The sequence below is a fragment of the Castanea sativa genome, chromosome 2, assembly GCF_040712315.1.
Source record: "Castanea sativa cultivar Marrone di Chiusa Pesio chromosome 2, ASM4071231v1".
NCBI classification, from domain to species: Eukaryota; Viridiplantae; Streptophyta; class Magnoliopsida; order Fagales; family Fagaceae; genus Castanea; species Castanea sativa.
In genome coordinates, this window is record NC_134014.1 from 20,932,448 (window position 1) to 20,957,298 (window position 24,851).

Sequence of the window (24,851 nt, forward strand, 5' to 3'; positions counted from 1 at the left end):
AAAATATATAAATAACTAATCAGATGAAAAAGACTTAACAAAATATGATTTATGATTTATCCATCCTATATTTTTATTTAAATATAAAATATAAAATTATATTAATTATTAATATGTATTTATTATGATGGTACTGTAGTGGTATGGGGAGCTATTTATTCTACTATTTTAAAAAAAATGATATCCCAAGATTGTAATAAAAAATAAATGGTTAAAAAATAAAATAGTAACATATGAAATTATGAGAATTAAATAATTTTATGTGACGTGATGTTAGGAGATAAAAAAAAAAGTGTTCCGTTCACAATACTTTCACAACAAATCATAAGTAATAATTTTTTTTAAAGAAAAAATCATAAGTAGTATTGGTTTTAAATTTGAAACGTCAACTTAAATTATTTTTTTATCCATTCATAACAATTAATGACAACCTATAATTTTGAAAATAATATAATAATATAATTTGGTTTATATATTTTAAACATTTTGTCTTCTTAAGGTTCAACACCTTTGTAAAAAGTAAACACAGCTGAAAATTATTTTTTTTTTTTTTTATAAAAAATAGAATTCTAGTCTAATTTAATCTAAATGCATATGAGTTTGAAACTCTCTTATAGAAACTTAAATTCCGACCTTTCCCTTACTCCACGAACATTTATATACTTGAGAGCCACGTCGCATCCTGTGCGGTGGTGAAATTTAAAATCTTACTACCAACTTAAAAATAACTCCTTTTTATTTATTAAAAAACCACAAGAAAGCAGATCTCTTTATTTGTTTATTTTCTGGGATAGATCAGTCTGCAAGCAAAACATATACTAGAATTTGGTTTTCTTTGAATCGGTCGCTCACAAATCCGTATATATATATATATATATATATATATACATATATATTCTCAGCCGTTTGTAAGTTTCAATCAGACATTCTATGCAACTCTTTTGTCTTATCTTTCCATGTTTGGACAGACATTCTCAACCATTGTAAACTCCCGAATATTTTACTTCATTTACACTTCATTTTTTTATTTTTTTTTATAACTTTTCAGTTCTAGTCCTGCAAGTGAGCACTCGAATTTGTGATTCTTGGCTGAAAAGTTGAAACTGATCAATTTTGGAGAGTTGGGTCCTTGTTATTTCATGATGGGTACTGCTTCTGTTGGGTACCCATTTGGAATCACTGCCCATTCCCATGGAAAAATTGGTGCTTTGCCTCATAGAATGAACTGCTCAAGCTCTAGTTTCCCTCTTAATGTCGAAGTCTCAAGAGTTAAGTTTTACCCTTGTTCTGGTTCTGCCATTACTTCTAAGGTATGCTGAACTTTTTTTTTTTTTTTTTTTCCATATGCTCTAATATTCTGTTTGGTTGCCAAGAAACTGAGTTAGAGAAGGAAAAGGTTAGTTTGAGCATAGATTGTTTTGTTACACTTATAATTGAAACTTTGTTGGAAACAAATTCTTGAAATGTGTTCAGGCTTGTTAGATTATCCTGGTGGTAACTGATACTTTTAGTTCTTCATTTTGTTATGTTACAGAATCTATTATGACATTGGTGCGTGAAATGTGTTGACAATGACATTTTTTATTGAGCTGCTAGTAGGAACTCTTTTATTTGCCATCTGGGATTTCTTTTTCTTTTTTTTTCTTCTTAAAAAAGAAAGCTTTATGTGTGAATGAGAAACTAGTTTCCAAAAAATTGTGGTGGTACGGAGAAGAAAAAGATGGGGAAAAAGTAAAATAAGGGTAGAAATATCACTTTGAAACTAGAAGGCGGCAAAGTAAATTTACTCTTTCAAATTTCAAAAGGATATTTGGATCCAAATGGAATTCTAGGATCTGACCAGTCCTGTGCTTAAAATTGGAGAAAAAATTGATTACATTGTCTGATATTTCATCTTTCTGTCAAATGATAGACATATCCTTAACCCCAAAAATCACAACCCTGAATGCGTTGGACCTAAGACCTCATCTCAGAAGGGGAGAGATGCCACTTGACTACAAAGGCCAGTTGTGAAATATAATCTAACACTGAACTAAGTGATGTTTTATTCCATTAGGTGGGTCAGTTGCAACTTTTAGGTAACATTATGAAAGTAAGGTTCAGTAAATTAAATCTATGATCATTGGCTGGGAAAAAATGGGAATTTAAGTTAACATTTAATAAACTTTTTTAATAAAGTAAAGAAGATCATATCTAGATGTGACTATATCCCGCTATGCAGGTTGGTCATCTTCACTTCATGGTTTTGCGACCAATGGGGCTTCCCAACAAACAAATAATCATCTTAAACTTGTAAGATGATGTCTCTTATCAATTCTGAAGAATTTGTGTAAACAGCAGCCCTTTGGTTGTCATGTTTACTTACCACAAATGTGCCCCGTAGTAGATAGCTTTTACTTCGATAGTCATTTCTTTGAGCATGTACAAAGATGCCATCACAATCAGTTGTCACCAAGCTTCTCACACAAAACCTGTGAAATTAGATCATGAACGGCATCTGGCACATCTGGTATACTTCCTCTATTTGTTATTCTTCAATCAAATCACATATTACTCCCTCTGTCCCGAATTGTTAATCCTCTATTCCATTTTGGGTGGTCCTCTTTGAAAAGTTAATAAATAAAATTCCTCTCTTACCCCTTACTTTATTTAAAAAGTCAATACCATTCTTTCTCTAGAGTTTATATTAATGAGGACAGTTTTTGAAATTTTTACCTTTTTAACTAAAAGACAACGCTTTTGAATGATGCTCCTTTAAAAATTTGAATTTTCTAAATAAGACCAACAATTTGGGACAGGTAGAATTAGTTAAAAAGATCATTACTGGCATCCTCCAATTATTAACTTATAAAAGTTTGGTTTAGCTGTGAAGTTGGTTCCTGGAATTCAAGAACATCCAAAATGCTATCCTCTGTGTCATGTCTTAGTACAAGCTTTTCGAGGAAGCAGCATTAACATTCTTTAGACCAGTAACTAAACTGTTTGAAATCCACTTCTTTCTGCTTGTCTGAGTATGCAATTAGAGGACATGAATGCTTGCCCTTAATAAGGAATTTCCTGGTAGGCCCCTTGTTTAATATAAATGTTTCTTTTTTGAAAAAGTAGACAACTTTTAATTAAGTTTGGCAGTTTTGCTACACAATTTGGTTGGATCATGCATTCAGAAGTATTGTCTACTTAAAGCCTCAAGACCCCACATTCAACTCAGCAAAGCCTTGATTAAAGTATTTTGGATTTGGTACCTGAAATTTGTTGCCATTCTGCTCATTTTAGGATCGCCCGTATTATGAAATTATGACCTTCATGTCTCATGTCTCATGTCTGCAACCTTTATCCTTGTAACTAATTCAACTTCCACTATATTACATCTTGTACTTCTTTGTGAGCTAGACTGTTCCAATCTTATCCTCAATTATCGAATTCTACCTTTTCTTGAATGCTTTCCTTTCTAATTTTACCTATCAGTTGTCTTGGCACTCTTAAGCATTGTAAACACTGAGCTCACATACAGTTTGATCTTCATTGGTTATGATCCTTGCAATTTGATAATCTATATGATCATTCGTTGTTGAACTTTGTTATTATCTGATTTTTCTTGATGCAGGGACTTGTAAGTCCACTAGGTTCTTTACCTTATATTGATGATTTCTTCTGGGAGAAAGTCTCAACACCAATACTTGATGTGATTGAAAACCCAATCAACTTGAAGAATTTGTCTCCTAAGGTAGTTTAAAAGCATTGATACTCTTTTGGTTTATACATATCATACTAAGCTCACAGCTTCTGTGCTCACTAAAGAGTTGTGTTTGCAGGAACTGAAACAATTAGCTGATGAAATTCGTTTGGAATTGTCTTCCATAATGTCAAGAACTCAAAAACCCTTTAGATCCAGTTTGGCAGTTGTGGAGCTGACAGTTGCAATACACTATGTTTTCCATGCTCCAATGGATAAGATACTGTGGGATGATGGGGCACAAGTAAGACCATAATCTATACATTTCTTTCTGTGGGAGTGCGAGGTTGTTGGAGAGGAGGGTGGAGTGGTTTAGGGGGAGGAAGCACAGTGATTGCCTGTTGTATTCTATTTTATGCGAATGTTGTTTAAAAGCAAAATTGTGGATATAACTGAAAGCAAAGCAATAGACATTGGCTATTCACACCTTAACATTTATAAAAGAAATTCATTAATTCATTCTCTTTTTTTTTTTGCAGACATATGCACATAAAATTCTTACAGGAAGGCGGCCCCTCATGCATACAATTCGAGAAAAGAATGGTCTTTCTGGTTTCACATCTCGATTTGAGAGTGATTATGATCCATTTGGTGCGGGGCATGGTTGCAACAGCATTTCTGCTGGGCTTGGTAATATTTACTTCCCTTCTAATAATTAAATCTGTTTTTGGACGTTGATTTTGATTAATTTGTATGTTAGGCAGTTAAGTTATCAATGTGAGACTATGTGATTGTTGAAGCTTTCTTATATATATACTTTCTAAAACTTCATTAGCTCCACTTCAATTTTGGAACTTTCAATTAAAATAAAAATTTATTCTTCTAGGTATGGCAATTGCACGTGATATTAAAGGGAAGAGGGAACGTATAGTTACTGTCATCAGCAATGGGACAACTATGGCAGGTCAGGTCTATGAGGCAATGAGTAATGTGGGCTATCTGGACTCAAATATGATAGTGATTTTAAATGACAGCCGTCACTCTTTACGCCCCAAGATTGAAAAAGGCCCCAAGACATCCATTAGTGCTCTATCTAGTTCTCTAAGTAGGCTCCAGTCAAGTAAATCCTTCCGGAAGTTGAGAGAAGTTGCTAAGGTATTTCTCTGTTTCCCTTCTAATTGACTCAACCTTTGGAGGATTGGAAGATTTCGAACAATCAAACCTACACATTTTGTGACGTTAAATAGATCCCTGTTTTCAAAAAGAAAATCCTTTGGTGTGTGTGTGTGTGTGTGTGTGTGTGTCTCTCTCTCTCTCTGTCTATATATATATATGTATATATATCCATGAGGTACACAATAGGCGGTGACTGCCCCTGGGTCCTGCAACCAAAAAGATAAACTAAAGGAAAAAATCCTAACTGAAAATGGGATTTGGTTTTCTCTGGTTACTATCCCAAGAGACTTATTTAGCTAAGCTTGACACCATTTAATGGATATGCTCTGTTGATCTCTGTTCCATGATCATGATCTTGCGTATTTGTAACACTCTGATGTGGCAACTTTTGGTAGTGTTAAATTTCAGATTGGCAGATTTTTGACCTGCTCTTGATGAATGTATATGATGGTCCTTGTAACGTTTGAATATTACATGTGCTCCTGATACTGGCATCTCTATGATATACCTGCCTTGGGCATAATTTTTTTTTCTTTGGCAGAACATAGTTAATGTCCAGTTAATGGACTGTTTCATGGGCACATAGTACCATACTGTAAATTTGGGTATCTTGTCTAATATGACCGAGGATGATTGGAGTCCAGATAGAACTTCAAAATTTCCTGTGAGCCTGAGGCAATCTTGGTGTGAAGGATTAATTTGAGTAATTATAAAATTATATGGGATGTGTTGGAGGCTTTCTGGTCAGATATGCTTTATGAAAAACTTCATTTTTTAATTTTTGAGGCTTTTGGAAATTTGAATGTTCTGTTGCAATAGTTAGCATGCATTGGTAGGCGAATGCGCATGAATTATCATTTGTGTTCTTTTGCCATAAAAGTAACATTTGTTTCTAGTCAGGGTGTTACTAAAAGAATTGGGAGGAGGATGCATGAATTAGCAGCCAAACTTGATGAGTATGCACGTGGTATGATTGGTCCACTGGGATCAACTCTTTTTGAAGAGCTTGGGTTGTATTACATCGGCCCTGTTGATGGGCATAACATGGAAGACCTGATATGCGTTCTGCAAGAAGTAGCATCTCTGGATTCAATGGGTCCTGTGTTGGTTCATGTGATAACAGAGGAAAATCAGGGACCAGAAAATAATCGAAAGAGTGAAGTAGCAGAGAAGCAACTTGAAGGTATTTTCATTTGCTCTGTTCTCCTTGCTGGTGTTTGTTGCAATAATCTATTTTTTTAATTTTCTGCATTAAGTCATGAGATTCATCAGTCACTTGTGTTACATTGAGTAATAACTGAGCTTGGCATAGCTCACTTTGGTTTTGTTTTGCTTAGCTGGTGCTCATGCTTGTCTTTGGACTTAGGTGAGCATGGATGTGTTGTCCTAGAGCTAAGAGCTTGGTGGTACTAACAAGTGTGTTCACACATATAAACCAAATTCTACTTTTATTTAAACATAGGATTAATCATCTACACTTCTGTAATCAACAGTGTCTTTTTTGTGAAGATGGGATCCTTTAGTGAATTTAGTACTGTCATGTAGTTAACCCGTCAGGATACAGCCTAGTGGTTGGAGGCTTGGGATGATTTGTAGACCCAGACATCTTGGGTTCGATCCCTATTAGGAGTTCCCCTGGATTACCTAAAACAAGGTTCTGGCAGGTGGGGTTCTGCATTCGATGCTCACTCCCCCGGAGTGTGTCCAAAGGGCCTGCCTTGGTGAGGGTCCACATCATAAAAAAACAAATACTGTCATGTAGCTGATGCCTACTTTTTTAAAGTTTTAAATAGAAATCAAGTCAAATATAAACTGAACTACTCAGCTTCTCTCTGGCTTACACTTGGACTGAGGATTGGTAATATATTGAGTAATGAATAGCAGGCGCTAAACTACTCCCTTGTGTCAGCTGTGCACAGCAGAGGGTTAATTTTTACATGTTGCTTTTCTGGCGTGACTTTTTCTTTATATACAGAACAAAAAAGTCATCCTCAGTTGGGCTTAACACTTCAATTGTTTTCCCTTTTTCTTGCCTAGCAGATTCAAGTAATTCTGATTCATCACCATCTAGTATCCACCCATTGACATATAGTGATTGCTTTGTGGAGGCTTTAGTTTTGGAGGCATTGAAGGATAAAGATATTGTGACAGTTCACGCGGGAATGCAAATGGAACCATCACTTCAACTATTTCAGGAAAAATTTCCAGACAAGTTTTTTGACGTGGGAATTGCAGAGCAACATGCAGTTACATATTCTGCTGGTTTGTCTTGTGGTGGATTGAAGCCATTTTGTATAATCCCTTCCACTTTTTTACAAAGAGCTTATGATCAGGTTCTTCACACCCCCCCCCCCCCCGTCTCTCTCTCTCTCTCTCTCTCTCTCAACTTTATCATATGGCTCCTCTTGTTTCATATAAGATTTTTCCTGTGGGGAAAACTTTTTCAGTGAAGTAATTTGTGTTGTTGCAAGCTTTGGGTGTTTGGCTTTAGCATGTAAACGCATTCTTATTTTCCTTGTGTTGTTTAGGTGGTCCATGATGTAGATCGGCAGAGAATTCCAGTGCGATTTGTCATTACTAGTGCAGGAGTTGTAGGATCTGATGGCCCAATGCAGTGTGGGGCATTCGATATAACATTCATGTCATGCTTACCAAATATGATAGTTATGGCACCATCCAATGAGGATGAGCTTGTCCACATGGTGGCTACTGCAGCCCAAATTGATGATCAACCAGTTTGCTTCCGGTATCCTAGGGGGGCCATTGTACAGGCAGACTACTCTATATGCAGTGGGATTCCCATAGAGGTAATCTCCTGAACCCCATAAATTTTTGGTTATATTACTTTGAAAATCATTTCAATTACTATTGCTTTGCAAGAGTTTATATTACCTATGATATTCAAAAATTAAAAGTAATGACATGTTCATCATCTATTATTCTTCTTGCATTCTTAGTGGTATTAAATATTCATTTTCAATGCCCATTGTGTGACGAAATTGTATTCTAGAGCAGATTGGAAAAGGGAAAGTTCTTGCAGAGGGTAAAGATGTTGCTTTGCTCGGGTATGGGGCAATGGTTCAGAATTGTCTTAAGGCTCGGTCCCTTCTTTTGAAGCTTGGTGTTGAGGTGACAGTGGCTGACGCAAGGTTCTGCAAGCCTCTAGACATTAAGCTTATCAGACAGCTTTGTGAAAACCATGCATTTCTGATCACGGTTGAGGAAGGCTCTATTGGAGGATTTGGATCCCATGTTGCACAGTTCATTGCACTTGATGGAAAACTGGATGGAAGAACTAAGGTAACATTGTTAGTGACATAGATAATGATTAATTCATCTTCCTGTTGAGAGAGAGAGAAGTTGGGCCTAGGGTTAAGTTTTTCTTGGAGTTCATTTGGTAGAGAAAGGATATAGGTGGAGGGGGGGCAACTTGCTATCTACTGTCTGGATGAGAAACCTAGAGATGCACCTGCATGCACAACAACAAATTTTTGGGACTGGCTATGAATCCTTAATAAATTAGTCAGGGTTGGCCACACTTTAGGGACACATTTTTTATTTGGAGAAACCTAAGTAATTTCTGAATTTTATTTTCATTTATGGTTTGGTACAAAGATTAGAAAATACGTAAATGAAACTTATGTTTGTGTGCATTTATTTGTGGGTAGTTCCCTTGATGCTCTCTTTGGATACCTATGGATAAATGGATGTAATCATGATTTCACTGTAATTTTAATGCAATTGTAACATTCAAAATCTTGTTTAAAATGAGTCATTATTACTTTATCAACCGTCTAATTTGTATTCTTTTCTTAAATTTTTATGAATCAACTTTTCAAGTGGCGTCCAATTGTGCTACCAGACAACTACATTGAGCATGCATCAGCAGACGAACAGCTTTCTCTGGCTGGGTTGACTGGACATCACATAGCTGCAACAGCACTAAGTTTGCTTGGCCGTAATCGTGAAGCGCTCCTCTTGATGTGCTAGAAAGCTGTACTTCTACTGTCCTTGTTGGAATTCTATGATAAATTAGAAGAACGCCTAGCAAAGGAAAAGAAGCATTGACGCTACTAGGTTTTTTGGGTTTAGCAATCTTTTCCAATTTGTTAGTATTGGATGTCCCCGAAGGGACTTCCAATTTGTTAGTATGTATAACAATTATGCACCTAGTATATAATTGTATAGTAATAATGTTATTATGGAGACACTAGTTTGATATTTTTAAGTTAGTCTTATAAATCACCAGCACAGCCCAGTCGTGTCATGATCACACAGGGCATGGAACTTTTATTCTTTTAGCTACAGAATGTTCTAAGGGGATTTACAGTCTCCGGAATTTGAACCCAGACTCTTCCAATGGAACGGAAGCAGAGAAGCGGAGATAGACAATCGATGGTCAAAACATGAAACTATTAGTTTCTTCATTAATCATCAGAAATTAGTTACATGTCCCTTGGGTTGAGATCAAGTGCAATTGCTTTCATTGACTGAGATTGAGAGTTAAAACAAGACAAATTTTAATCTCAAACCCTTAAATGAAAAAAGTTAAGAAGTGAAGAAGTAATAGGATTTTGGCTTCCCTCTTGTGCTTTTGTACATTGAAGGTGATGTGGGCACATGTCCTAAATCGGTCATGTGTTAGTCCTGTGTCCAGTCCTATCCTATACTGTTGTGCATAGGATAGGGGCCTCGCCCTTAATAAGAAAGATGTCATTTTCACATGAAAAAAAAAAAAAAAAAGGAAAGCAAAACGGTAATTCATGTGCATCTGAGTACATCCTTGACAACAAGAAATCAACAATCTCGACAAAGAAACAATCTTAAGAAGGAGAAATAGCGAATTAAACCAAAATTGATCATGTTAATGGCATAACCAATGATGGGGCAGCACAAGGTTGAATTAGGATTTAGGAATAGGCTTTGGTGCAATACACTTACCAAAATTATAGTATCATTTACAATGGTGAGACTAGGACTTTTTGTTTGGGAGACTGAATTATGGTATTGATAAATTGATTATTATAAATTTAAAACAAATTTTGTGTGGGGCAAAAATGAGTACCAAAGGCCCACTAAGAGAGAGTTGGGCTTTGGTAGTAAGCCCACAACAATTAATTTGTAGAGATGGGTGCAGTAGACCAACATGTGGGCTTCTAATCTTCAGGTCTGGAGTCGAAGAAAAAGATCCATATGAAAAGAAAAATAAAATAGCAAGTGAAAGACAAAAAAGGAGTCTTTAAATGTCTCCTTGATCAGTCGAGGTAGCTTATTACACTTTGGGGGGATACAAGTTAGAGTGATCTCTTACTAATCTCCCATTTTTTCCTCCCTGTTCAAGGGAATTCCCTTTCCTTTTATAGTGATTTTCTTTTCATCTTAACCCTCCATATGGAGGATGGTTGATCTCCCTTAGATACTTGTCTCATCCCACCTTTAGGGGGAGTGATGAATGAACTACAGGCTGTCTTGACATTGTTCAGGTGTCATTTAGTCATTAATGTGGTTAACATAGTTGTTGTAGAGCATTTAATGCAGATGTGATGAAGGCTTCTATGGGAAGTTTCCTTCCTCCTTCTCTCTCACCAAATTGGCTGTTGTTGCTTCCCTCAATTCATGCTATCCAGCAAGGGGTGGGATTCCCCTCGCCCACTTCAGGAAGTCCACGGCCGAGGGATGTTCTCGAGTTGACAGGGTCCTTGTCCAGGTTCTATCAGTTTTCCTAGCTTGGGGTCTCTATTAGGCTTGCACACTCCTCAAACACGATCCAGCAGAGGTGCTGCTCTCGGACCCCCCCCCCCCCTCTCCCAAACACACACATTCATACACAATTAACTATATAAATCTCTAATAATAATAGAGAATGTCATAAGTTATAAATATATTTTAAATAAGATTATTAACTTTAGTATATAAGATTAAAAAGAACTGACTACTAGAATTTTAATGATAAACAAAAGTTGTCTAGTTTGTTGGGATGTAAAAAAATATTCAAAAAATAAAATAAGAGAAAAAAGAATTAATTCTTTTTTGATAAGTCAAAAACAAATATATAATCCTCATGGACATAAGAAAATAAATTTTTTGATAAAATGAATGGTTAAGCAAAAGGATTGATTTGTTTTTGTTAAAAACTTTCTTTTTTGAAGGGATCATGCTATTATAGCCTATTTTTTATATTTTAGGTCCATTGGTTCATTTAGCCAATATTCTCTATTTATTTGTTAGCTCAAAATTTTGAGAGGCCAACTATTCAAGATCATCGAATTCTTCTTGAGTTTCTGGATTACGCTGATATATAAACAAATACATAACCATATTATTATCAGTTAATCATAACTACAGTATTAATATTATATATAGAATGGGTCTTCAATAATTCAATAATATTAGACCTTATAACCATCTCTCCACCCCCCCCCCCCAAAAAAAAAAACCCTACATTTTCATAACTATCTTGTAAAAATGATTTACTACCAATACAATGATTGTTTAAACAAATCTATTTTAGAATTAGACAAAGCGCTTAATTTTTTACCTAAAAATCTTGTGATCCAAAATGTTTATTAATCATTTGATTCATTTCCTCCCAATCAACTGCGCTAAGCTCTTGAGGTTATTTCAAAGTTATGCATCTCTATCGTCTTCATATGCTCTAAAGTATAAATGTTATTGAAAAAGTATTTTGCCAGACCCTATACCTCTCTTGGACAATTGTGTAAATCTTATCCCATGAAAAATCATTATCCTCTAGTGTCCATCAATTCTAATAACATTTAAATTATATTATGTACATAAGCCTTATACAGTTTTAAAAAATATGTATTAAAAGGCTTTAATTTTATTCGTGGAGTCTATACATACCAAAATTTTATCTTTCATGGAGTTTCTATTCTCATGTGGTATATCTAACCATTTTTTCAGACCACCAACTTTGCAATGTTGTTCATTTGGAACTCTATTTCTTTGATGAAAGAGCAACGATTAATGTCAATAGGCCCATCAAACTTAGTTGAAAACGTAATCGACAACTTGCCATCATTACTCCCAATAACTTTCTTCGCCTCCTTGTAGTCCTTTTAGAGTTCCTCAACCTCATGTATTGAATCAATACAATAATGAGAAAATGAAAACTCTAATTAACATATGCTATGAATATAAATTTTTGAAAGATATTCAGTATATATAAGTCATATAACTTGATGGCTCAGTACGCGGATGGTGAGTATGCGAGGAAAATGGGCATGTAGGTTCTAATGTAGGAGCATGTAGATGATTCCCTTGATAGCTTAGGCTGTACTTGGGATGGAGCTATGCTAGACGGTGGTGGCATCCTTGGTAATGGTGTAGATGGAACAATGCTTGGAAGTGGCAACATACTTTGTTGCTGATGTGAGGGCAAGTTAGAAGACTAGAGAATACCATTTATGTATGTCATTGAGATGAATACTAAATAGAGCCATTCAAAAAATAGACACCTAAAATTAAAAATTTACAACCATATAAGTGATAGAGATGAAAGCAAATACCTACACTAAATACATTGACAGTAGCTTGATGATATGAAAATATTACATAAAGTTATTATAGTGAACTATTTGAACCATATATAACAAACTATAAACCCATTTTATTTTAGCTCATGTTATGAAGATCATCCTAATAAGTTATTAGTGATGAGAAAGGCACACCAAAGTGAGTTTGGATTATCTTTAGACATTCAAACACGTTCAAAGAATGAGGGCTTTGAAATTCGAGCATCTTTAACATATATGGTCTAAAATTGACATTAAAACTTTACATATATGCTCAATTATTATTATTATTATTATTATTATTGGAATAGAAATAAAAGAATTTCAACATATGATGTCCATTCCATGAATATTGATCTTATAACAAATCGCTTTTTAGTATAGGCGCAGTACAAATTCTAGATTTTTTATTTAACGATAAGAAACTTTACTAGTTAAATTAATTAGAACAATGTTCTCAAGTTTATATTTGACAAAAAAAGATTTATTTGTTTATAGGTTCATAATAAAAAAAGATGTCATGTTGCTTAAGTTCTTGTTCACATATGTGTTATTGTTTGTTATGTCTTTAATTAAATGTTATATTAAAAAAATTCTCTCTCTCTCTCTCTCTCTCTCTCTCTCTCTCTCTCTCTCTCTCTCTCTCTAATTCAATAATTGGGGAAAGATTTAACCTTGAATGTCTCTGGTAGCAACTCCAAGAAGTGCCAACCCTTTCCAATGTCTTAAACTATATATTATATATAAACAATAAGTTATAAATCAAGATGTTGTTTCTAAAAAGACAATAAAAATAAAGTATGCATGTTTGAAAAAAAAAACATTTAAGCAAGTAGTTGACGTATATTTGATTTTTTGAAGCTAAAGATTATTTTGATTAAAATTTAATATCTGATAATAAGCACATCTTAATAGTTGTTGGGAGAAATTGCCGTCAATTATGACAAAACTGTCTAGCCCTAAGCCAACAAGATTAGATTCAACGCTGCAAAACTTTAATAAAGTTTTTAATGTTCTTGGTAATAAAAAATACATTATAGGAGTATTAATTTTTTTCAAATATATGATGATAATGGAATTGAACTAAGAATGATCTAAATAAAATATTATAGTGATTTGATGAAAACTACAAAGCTATTTTCATAGGGACCAACTCAATTTGGACCCCATACAAAAACAAAGTTAAAATATTGAGTTGAAAATCAATCATTTTGAAAGAAAGGCAGTAGAAAATCTACCTAATGGAAGAGGGAAAAAAAAGATTAATACAATAAGTAAGCAACCAATGTTATACTTTTTGAGTAGAAAATTTTTCAAATTCTAAAAATTTGGAATTTTTAGCATCTTAAATTTGGAAGTGTTTAAGGCTCATAGGGAAGATGCTGTTTCTTTAGCTCCATTTGGTTTATTTATAGACGAGGTGAAGGGTTTATCCTCACAATTTGTTAAATTACTTTATTCTCATACAATGCGAGAAGGTAATTCTGTAGCTCATGGTCTGGCTAGATATGCTATTGGCATACCAGATTTTCTAATGTGGATGGAGGATGTTCCACCACCTTTATTTAGTTGTACAAGCCGATTCTAGAGGCGTATTTTAATAAATTTTCATTGTTTCCCCTCAAAAAAAAAAAAAATTAAAGGAGGAAAAAGTATAAACAGTCTAATAGATTTAAATTTTAATGAGAAAATCATATATACTTGTATTTAAATTTTAGAAAGAAAAAAAAGGAAGTATATGTGTGTGTGTGTGTGTATTTATGTATGCATGCGCATATATTTTAATTTTAATTTTTATGTTTATGTTTATTATATTTTGATTTAAAAAATTATATTTGAAAGATATTCTTTGATGTGGGACGAAAACGCTGAGACCGTCCCTGGACGGTCATCACCTCGGCAGCCGTCCAGGAGTTATCCTCAGGACGAGGGTAACGGACAAGGTCGTCCAGAGAATGATAGTGAAGCTACATCCTTCGTCCAGGGGATGCGCGCGACCTGCCCCGAGAGGACTCGTCCACATAAAACTCGTGGACGAGTATGCTACACTTGGAATTTAGGGACACTCAACGAAGGAACTCCAGGACGAGGATATCATACTTAGAAGAATCTCCGAACATAATGTGACAATCCCTTATCCCACGCATAATCGTCATGTATCCGTTGCGAAACAAGAGCATAACTTCCAAACGGTTATGCAAGTTACGTCTGATTTCTACTTCTCCTTGAATCCAGGAGAAGTTCCAGTTTTGATAACTGCCTATAAGAACACTATATAAAGGCTGCTTCAGACAAAGCCAAGGGATGTTCGGTTTTTACTCCAAAAAAGTTGGAACTCAGATTACATAGAGGGAAAAACTAACTTTGCCATCGGAGGATTTTTGGCCGGCAGCCCCGGTCGCCTTTGATACGCTTTTCTTTCCTTTTCAGGCCGTAGAAAGAACCAGTAGTCCTTTCAAGTCCGAAGCATCCAGCCTACTGATTTTCTTCGCATCATCATTCTTAATTTTATATATTTTCTTTTTTCATATATTTTTAGAAATAATATATGAAAATTAATTGTAAAATAAAAAAACATTTAAACACATACAGTAATATGAACTTACTTGAAAAAATCATGTTGAAGACTCCAATTCTCCATTGTTATGTTCTCAAAATAACTCCTTGAGAAGACCAAATTTTTTCATAGTGTGCCTTAGAATTTAAGAAAACTCTCATTGTTTTCTTTGCTCTCGTATAGATCATGCTACAATACTTTTCTTTACTCTCAGTCTCTCATGGATTATATTGCACTCTTTTTCTTTTCTCATCAAAATAAGTCTCACAAATTCTCCTTAATTTGTGATTTTACAAAAATCTTAGAAAAACCCAAAAGATGTTGAGTAGTGTTCAAAAAATCACTTCTAGTGATTTGGTCTGGGGTAGGTTTAGGTGAACTTTAGTCTAAAACAGAAAAATGAATTTCTAACCAAAATTAACTTATTAAACTCTATTGACCTTTTGTAAATGCTCTAAGGAAGTACTTTTGGATTAAATTTATCAAGTCATTTACAATATTGCCCTTATATAAGATTTTAATTTCTATTTTTACTAATTTGACAATTAATACTAATAGTTTATTTATTTAATGAAGAATTGACTGTCTTTTTATACCAAAGATAATAATTCAACTTTTCTTCTTCATCAAAATTTAGGAGATAATAGAGTTTAAAACATTTTTCTTGGTTGAAGGAGTTTTTGTTCACCAATGCAGTTCTCATAAGAAAATGATCATATCCATTTCATTCAAAATAAAAAGAGTCTATTTTTATACATATTTAAACTAAATATTACAAATTTAAGGTTTAAAAAATCTCACATTATTTAAAATTTTTAATGACGTAAAACTCTATACACAATTCAATCCAAGAAATAAAATTTAAACTATAAACCTAAGGAAATCCTATTCCATTTTCTAATTCCCCTTTTTTTGTAAGGAAGACAAAGTCTCTCTCAATTGAGATAATTCCATAGTACGAAAAAAGAGAGGAGTAACATGGTCTATTAACAAAATTACAAAACTTAGCATTTTGCACGCAAAAAAGGCCTATGTACAGAAAAAGAAATACGCATATTGTGAAGTGGGGCCTGGGTGTTATATCACGATGACAGAGAAACGGAGAAAGGAAGAATAGTCATGATTCATGAAGAGAACTAAGATAAGACTTTGTGTGAAAATTGTCAAATTATATATCAAAGTTACCGCATGCATGGTCCACTAAGAAAAACTTCCGAAAATGTTAATTCAAATTCAAAGCTGTAATTACTTCGATACTATGAAAAATCCTGGATTGGAAAACCCACTTCCACACGAAAGGTCATATGCATGTATTATTGTATGTTTCCACTAAAGCTCAGGCAAACATCTCATTAAACTTTAGGGAATAAATCTTGGAAAAAGTACCCATGATCATGAGATTAGTGTTACCAAGAAAATGCTAAAGGTAATTATAACTTAAAAATAAAAATTAAACTTATACATTGATGTGATCGTGAATGTGCTTATTAGTGCCACCTTTTAATGATATAATGTTAAATTTTTTATTCATAAACTCAAAGAGATGGTACATTATTGCTAAAATAGCATCAAAACAAGAGGGTAAATACCTTAACCCAGTATTAACATTATATATAGTATGTGAGGCCAATTACCTAGAAAATCAATGCAATAAAGAAACTAATCTTCTAACCAGGAAAAATGGACAGTCTCATATCATTGATGTTATCATTGCACACGTCTCATCACAACCCAACGTTATTGATAAACCTGCGGCAATTCACACTTGCAAATGGGAGGGATCATGAAAATCTTCCTTGTGACAAATGATGCACCAATTTGAGAGAGAGAGAGTTTTGAATTAGACGGAAGTTACAAATTAGTGTCATACTAACACAATAAATAAATATAAATTGACAAGTCTTATATAACTAATACTTTCGAAAATTTTCAACAGAAACATACACAGTTCAAATCTCCCTCTTCCTAATTGTAAGTATCGAATTACAAAAATAAAAACATCTTAATTAGTGCTATTTTGTAATTAGTGACACTTTATGAATTTATAGTATCTATAGTATTTTCCATCATATAATTATTGTTGTAGCTACTTGTCATAAAATTGAATGAATATGGCACTTGGTGTGCATTTCAAATTCGATTTTAAGCTAGTTTTTTTGCTTAATTAACCAACTTTTTTTTGTGTCCCACTGGACTGTTTGCGGGTCCTACAAAAAAGAGACATATATATTTTGGTTTGATAGCTTATTTCTCAACCAGCCAATGGACATTCTAATTTTTTCTCAAAAGGTTAGGTAAAATGTATACTCTATAGATTTTGCTCAAAATGCTATGTACTTAATTTTTTTCTATGGTATTTTTAGCAAAAAAAGCAATCAAATTTTTTTTTCCTTCTCTTCTCTTTTAGCTTTTTTTACAATATTTTCAACAAATATTCAGATAAGTTTATTTGGGTGTCTAGTAGTTTTCAGTAGTTTACTTACATAATATTGTATGAAAATATAATTCTTTAGCAGTTTTAATGCTAAATATATGATAAAAAGTTAAAAATAAATTTCATTTAAAAAAATTAGTTAAAATAAATAAATAACCTTAGACAGAAAAAAGAAGAAGAAGAAGAAGGTTAAATTAGAGGGACCGCGAGCTTTGATTTGCCACATGCAAGATAATCTCTTCTTATATGGATAGGAAGACAATGGATAGCTTTCATCAAGTACTGCATTACGGCTACCATGATAGGAGCATTTGTAGATCAATTTTTGAAACTAGAGACCATATTTTCCATATGATTCACTCAAAAGTCAAGACTCAAGACTAGAGGTCAAGCATAAATTTCGTCATTGTTATATTAAAAACAAAATTGAAGCAGATACATTAAATATAAGAGAAATGATATGTATAAGTGAAAGAATACCCCCATCAAAAAAAAGTTTAAGTGAAAGAATTTATTGCGTGCAGTGATGGCTGCGGAAGCTGCGCTTGCGGACAGCGTTTCAAACATCGATATATATATATATATATATATATATATATATATATATATATATATATTTCATGGTTTTTTTTTTTTTTTTTTGTCTTTTTCTCGTCAAAACTAGTAGCCCAGTTTTACTGGATCACAAACTTTTCTGCGCACGCAAAACCTTTGGCTTGACCAAATAATATATAATTCTGAATATACTTTTCCGTCGCCATACTGACATCGTTTGACAACCATTATTTCTTCTTCTTCTCGTTTGAACTCATCACCAACAATATGTCACATTAATCAATAGTTATCAAATATTTTGTCAATTTTTGGTGTTTATAAACTTGAGGAAGTGTTTTTACAAAGCAAAGGCAAAACGTAAAAGCTATTGAAATCTGATGTGCTATCATATCTTAATTAGGCGACACGTTACGGGTCGTGTTACTCATGCGTGTGTGTGTGGCGTGTAAAACTTGTAAAACCACTTTTTTCCCCACTAGTACGTGTACGTGTACGTGTGCATCAGCTATTGCATTACGATACTGCTAGTGCTCGAATCACCAATACAAGTAGTCCTTTTACTCATTACTCGTTACCGCTTTTAAAGTGCTACATAAGAAAAACTTCAAATTTCTTCTGAAGAAGAAAAAAGTGAAATAAAATTTCACCGCGTAGAAACTAAAAACAAGGGCATTATATAGATATTACATGGTAAGGTTTTAAATTTTTCTACGTAACTTGTAAGTGTAAAACTATACAAACAACAGCTGATTTCTGCAAATAATAAATTCCATATTGATGCTCTCAGTCAGACATCTTGAAATAATATATGAGAAAATTTATGGCTACAGCTTTGCCAGCGCTTTGACGTGATTAACAGTAAGTAGCAAAGAAAAAAGGTACTTTTTTTTTGTTAAAAAATTTCTTTTCGTTTAAAGAAGAGACTACTATCTAACTCACTAACTAAATAAAAGATGATAATTAAAAATAAAAGATGATAATTAAAACCTACTGATATTTGTTATTGAATATTTAAAATAAAATTACATATTTAAAAATAAAAAAAAAGTGCCGAGGAAAACCACATAAAAAAAAAAATGGCAAGTTTATATAGAAGTATTAAACAGCCACCCTCATAATCAAGTAATGTCAGAGTTCTTTCTCAATAAAAGTCACGTCAGAGTTGCGAAGAAGAAGTTGTGGTTCTAGTATAGAAGCTCCACTCATAATACAAAACAAGACCTTCTTCAACTACCTTCCTCACCATTCTCACATGCACACCTACTCTCTACACATACAAGCATTGCATACACACGTCATGACTAGAGTATGAACTATGAACTGAAGTGCTATAGAGACATGCACGACACATGCAAACGCATGAGATTATTGGCTCATACTTACCTACATATATAAGCCCCTCCCCGCTTCTTCGATATTTATCAAGTAATACGAGACATAATACTATAAATTTTACTACGTAATATTTACAAACTGATGGGTAAGACATTAAAAAAAAAATCCCCAAGGCTTCAAGCTCTAGTCTATACAATATGTATGCTATCATAATCATGCATGCAAACAAATTTACACACTCAAATGCATGCATAAAGAAACACAAGAAGCAAAAAACCAAGGTCACCCATGCCATGCATCGATCCCAAACAATCAAAAGGATTTCCATCAACGACAACAACAACAACAACCACAGCAACAAAGCATTAAAAGGATTTCCATCACGAGGATTTCTGTTCCAAAATTACACAATACAATTTGCAATAAATACACAGAAGCTAAAGAGATAGACAGAGAAATACACGTCGGACTACAACATTCCAACATTCCCGGAAACAGAACATTCTAGAAAGAAAGGGAGAGTCGAAGAAGAAAGAAGAGGAGGGAGGGGTCAGAAACCTTAATGCTTTCGATATTTGATATTGTGTTTATGTTTTCATACGAAACTCACCATCATCGTCCTCATTCATCGCCACCTCGAATCGACTCGAACATACTGTAAATTTCGAGAGACCTTTAAAAACTTCTTCTTTTTGTTTTTCTTATCTGACGTGGCTTGTAACTAATGAGAGAATGCCACGTCAGACTGTTTCACATCTGTATCCACCGAGCGAGCTGCGTAGGATTGACAATATCAGGGATGTGGGTCCCTTCGGTCTTCAATATGTTCGCCACCTCACCATAACTCTGGTGCTCCTTCTTCTTCACACTCGGCTCGGCTTCCCTCTTCGACTCAGCCGCTGATAAACTCCCCACTGGAACCGCCTCGGCTCGAGCCGCCGGGTCGAACTTCTGACCCAACAGCGTACCCCTCGTCAAGAACTCATAAGCCATGTACCCAGCTAAAAGCCGATTCGAAGATTTCAGCTCGCTCGGCTTAGAAGCTTGAGCCGGAGCTGGAGCTGGAGCTGGAGCCGGAGCCGGAGCCGGAGCCGGAGACGTTGAAGCCGACGGTTTTAAAGAATATAAAGCTTCTCTTTCTTTACGTTTTCTTGAGGCCCCAGGTGTCAAAATCCGACGAGAATGATAACTCATCGTAGCCTTCAACCATGCCACGTCACCACACAACTGTTTCTTAAATGGAGGGGAGGGGAGGGGGTAAAAGCGTCAATACATGGGTTTTGATATTTGTTTTTGATTTTTGGAAAGTGTCTAATCAGTTTTATCGAGAAGTGAGAAAAAGTAGCAAAAAAAACAGGGGAAAGACTAAAAAGACTCGCTGGATGGGTTCGGTTTTGAGTGAAATAAAAAATGAAAAACCGTGGGGTCAAAATAGGCAAAATGACAAAACACGAAAAACATTTTAATAAATAATAAAAACACAGAAAAGAGAAAGTGGGTTAGGTTGGGGGGTTAAAATCGGATGGGATTGAAAGGGAAGGGAAGGGAGGCGGTGGGATCTACGGTGAAGCCAACGCAGGCGGCCGTTAGAGGCGGAGAGAGTGTGCGTGAAGGGGTCTGATTGAAGAGAGAAGAATGAAGAGGGAAGAAGAGAAATGGATTGAGAAAGAGAGAGAGAAAGAGGAGAGAGAGGATTGGAGGAATATATAGAGGTGGGGGCAAGAGACTGAAGAAACGGCGTGGTTCATACAATATTTAAGTGCCCGGTTGTTTTACACATCCCCCTTTTGTTCCCAATATTATCCGAAATGCCATCATCTTATGACAAAAGTACCCTCATGTTTTTTGGGGACTTTTTTTTTTTTTTTTTCCCTAATAATTCATGAGAAAATTTGAATAGAGCATCCCAACTAATTGAATTATAAAGTTCTTAGTTGACTATAATTTTCTTTTAATTCTATTTACAAATAGTGGAACATAACAAAATTTCAAAATATTTTCACTAGCTAAGTTATTAATTCACCATAAATCAAAATAAAATAAAAAGATAAAATATAATTAACATCACTAAAATTTGGGATAATATCAATGGGGTCAAAGACTTTTCAAAACTGACTAACTAAGTCCCTTAATCCAAATTAGACCCTAAACTGTTATTCATTTTTTCCCTTTCTCTAATGGTTATTAGAGACCAAGTTATTTTGAAAATTTTTGAACCTAACTAGCATTAGCCTAAATTTCAGAAGTGAACTATATTTTTCCCTAAAATAAAATTATACTAAGATCCATCACAACTCAAATCAACAGTGTTATGAAAATGTTATAAGATTTTGTATGTATAGAGTTTCTTGTTCTTCTTCTTTTTTTCTTTTCTTTTTTTAAATAAAAGGTTATAAAAGGAGAACTACAATTTAAAATATAAGGTTCTTTAATATTCCCAAAAAATTACTTGCAATTGACATTCCTTAAGAAAATGTGACATTTCTTGTTGATAAAAGATTAGAACATAATTTGACATTTAAATTTTTAGCATGTGTGAAGTAGGATTCACTCCATTTCAAAAGTATTTATTTTATAGTTTAGCTTAAATAAAAGATTTATTTCGTGGTGTTAACTTATGTCTTTTAAGTTTTTAAATAACATTCTATCATATATACGATTAAATAGAAGAATAATATCTTAATAATGAAATGAAAACAATCCTCGTCATGGGTCTTTCTTAAAAAAAAAAAAAAAACCAATCCTCGTCATATGACACTCAACCTATTGACAGATAATTAAAGGAAATGAAACTTTCACTTATATTTTAATGCTCGTTAATATAATAATTAATAGAGCTTTCAAAATAAATAAATAAATAATAGCAATAATGTCTCTCTCAAAAAAGAATAGCAATAATGTGTTAGGTAATATCTCATAATTTCCTCCAAGAGAGAGAGAGAGAGAAGGTAATTTCACATAAGAGAGCAAACCTCTTTTTTTTTTTTTTTTTTGATGAGTTGCAAGCCTCATATGAATGCTCTAGAACAGTTCGTTTTATGGATTTTCTCAAGCTCGCAAATAAGCGAAAATCCAAAAGTCAGCCCATAAAGAGTCATTTTGCAAGAAATCTTTAATTTTTATTTTATTTCACCAATCCAATAGATCTTTAAGGAATCATAACCTTTGTTACTAGAGTTAGGAAGCCCATATATAATTTGTCTCAATTAAGCACTCAAGTCATGAATTGGGTTTACTTGTTCCGGGGTCTTTTATTTCTTTATTTTATAATTCATAAAAAAAAATCGTAGTTATTAAACCATACAGAACATTAAGGGGTATAAATTAGATTCTAAAAAAAAAAAAGTGATATGAATTGAGTTTACTTGTTTAATCGTTGGGTATTTTTTTTTTCTTTTTTTATGAACCATTGTTAGCAGGGACAGAGCTAGAGCCAAAAGTTTGGGGTGGGGGGGAAGTTTGGACTTAAAAAAAAAAATTGCAACTTCAAGAATAAATTTTTTTTTTGGTCTATTTAATATTTTATCATCTATTTGGGTCAACAATTCAAAAATTGAATTGTTGAGATTGGGTATGTTTTTGAAGACCACATTATCTAGTTTCATGTTCTATCATAGTCTCTTCTCTTGCCACATTAGCTAGGCATTTTAAAGCCCAATTGACACTTTTTTCTTTTTGAATGCTATTGACACTTGGTTTGACAAATTCTATCCGCTTTACAATCTCTCTAATATCATTAATTGACTTTCGTAACTCATAAAGACAATAAACATCACTGATAATGTTACAAACAACTAACATTCCTCCACTATGGTCATCAATGGATTCAACAAATATCAAGATAGTCAAAGAATAAACATCCAGCATAGGAGTAGCCTTTGTGTAGAGCAGAAGAGTAGCCTACGTGTGGGGATGGGAGGATTTTTGTCTAATATTTTGGCCATTAAGAAATAGAATTTAGGCTAATTTTGATATTGAGAATCCAAAAAATGCAGTACAAGAAGTTGATTTGGGTTAAAATTAAAAAGCTTGTTTTTTAATTCCTTTTGTTTCATTCCATTGCTCTGTTCCTTGTATATATAAGCAGAGCTGTACTTTTCCTATTCATTCAATGAGAAATTTTTTTCTATCATCTTCATCTCCGAGTAAGAAGAGACTAATAATGACCAAGTTTTTTTTTTTTTTTTTTTTGAGGCTAATTGAACATTAAATATACCTATAAAAAAAATTTCCCCAAAATCCAGGGGGGCAATGGCCCCCGGTCAAAGATTTCCTGGGCAATTGTTAGGTCAATAACCATTAGATCACTAATTATATATATATATATACACACACACATAAAAAAAGATGAAGATAAACTAAAAAAAAAAAATTTGAAGATGGTATTAATTCAAACATAAATATGACTCTATACCAAACAATGAAAGTAATAAATATTATTATTAAGATCATTTATTCAAATATAAAGTTTAATGTGTTTCCATATACAAATATAACAAATGACTAAAAATAGTACCCTTAAATTGCTTTCTAACTATTTATTTCAACTGTTTTTCAAAAAAAAAATTATTTATTTCAACTTTTAAGAGTAAAAGACTTGTCACCGCACACCCTTGGTGTGATGATCATTCCACAAGTATAAGTGCTTGCGGGGTGTGAGGGGTAAGGTCCGAGATTCAAGTCTCCAGAAGAGAGTTCCACACACATATACACTTAGATTAGGCTAGAGTAAAATTCTATCTTGTATAAAAAAAATTAAAAAAAGAAGAAGTAAAAGACCTAAAAGACCATATATATATATACACACACATAAAAAAAGATGAAGAAAAACTAAAAAAAATATTTGAAGATGGTATTAATTGAAACATAAATATGCATCTATACCAAACAATGAAAGTAATAAATATTATTATTAAGATCATTTATTCAAATATAAAGTTTAATGTGTTTCCATTTACAAATATAACAAATGACTAAAAATAGTACCCTTAAATTGCTTTCTAACTATTTATTTCAACTGTTTTTCAAAAAAAAAAATTATTTATTTCAACTTTTAAGAGTAAAAGACTTGTCACCGCACACCCTTGGTGTGATGATCATTCTATAAGTATAAGTGCTTGTGGGGTGTGAGGGGTAAGTGTCGAGGTTCAAGTCTCCAGAAGAGAGTTTCACACACATATACACTTAGATTAGGCTAGAGTAGAATTCTATCTTGTATGAAGAAAAAAAAGAATTAAAAGACCTAAAAGACCATATATATATATATACATAAAAAAAAAGATGAAGATAAACTAAAAAAAAAAATTTGAAGATGGTATTAATTCAAACATAAATATGCATCTATACCAAACAATGAAAGTAATAAATATTATTATTAAGATCATTTATTCAAATATAAAGTTTAATGTGTTTCCATATACAAATATAACAAATGACTAAAAATAGTACCCTTAAATTGCTTTCTAACTATTTATTTCAACTGTTTTTCAAAAAAAAAAATATATTTATTTCAACTTTTAAGAGTAAAAGACTGGTCACCGCACACCCTTGGTGTGATGATCATTCCACAAGTATAAGTGCTTGCGG

The 24,851-nt window shown here is 33.4% G+C and overlaps 2 protein-coding genes across 3 annotated transcripts; one reads left to right on the plus strand and one right to left on the minus strand.

The window, feature by feature from the left end:
* Positions 1-807: 807 nt before the first annotated feature.
* Positions 808-9,150, plus strand: LOC142623352 (putative 1-deoxy-D-xylulose-5-phosphate synthase, chloroplastic). Of its 2 annotated transcripts, XM_075796747.1 has the most exons (11): positions 808-908; positions 1,049-1,310; positions 3,605-3,724; positions 3,813-3,977; positions 4,213-4,363; positions 4,560-4,828; positions 5,750-6,032; positions 6,890-7,182; positions 7,378-7,656; positions 7,865-8,149; positions 8,690-9,150. In XM_075796747.1, exons 2-11 carry the CDS (start codon positions 1,140-1,142, stop codon positions 8,837-8,839), a joined length of 2,166 nt encoding a protein of 721 aa, XP_075652862.1. In that variant the 5' UTR covers positions 808-908; positions 1,049-1,139; the 3' UTR covers positions 8,840-9,150. The 2 variants fall into 2 exon arrangements, with proteins under 2 accessions (XP_075652862.1, XP_075652861.1); XM_075796746.1 differs by having other exon boundaries at positions 889-1,310.
* A 10,468-nt stretch (positions 9,151-19,618) lies between these two features.
* Positions 19,619-20,972, minus strand: LOC142623904 (uncharacterized). Its single transcript, XM_075797387.1, has one exon. It carries the CDS (start codon positions 20,457-20,459, stop codon positions 20,016-20,018), a length of 444 nt encoding a protein of 147 aa, XP_075653502.1. The 5' UTR covers positions 20,460-20,972; the 3' UTR covers positions 19,619-20,015.
* Between the last annotated feature and the right edge of the window lie 3,879 nt (positions 20,973-24,851).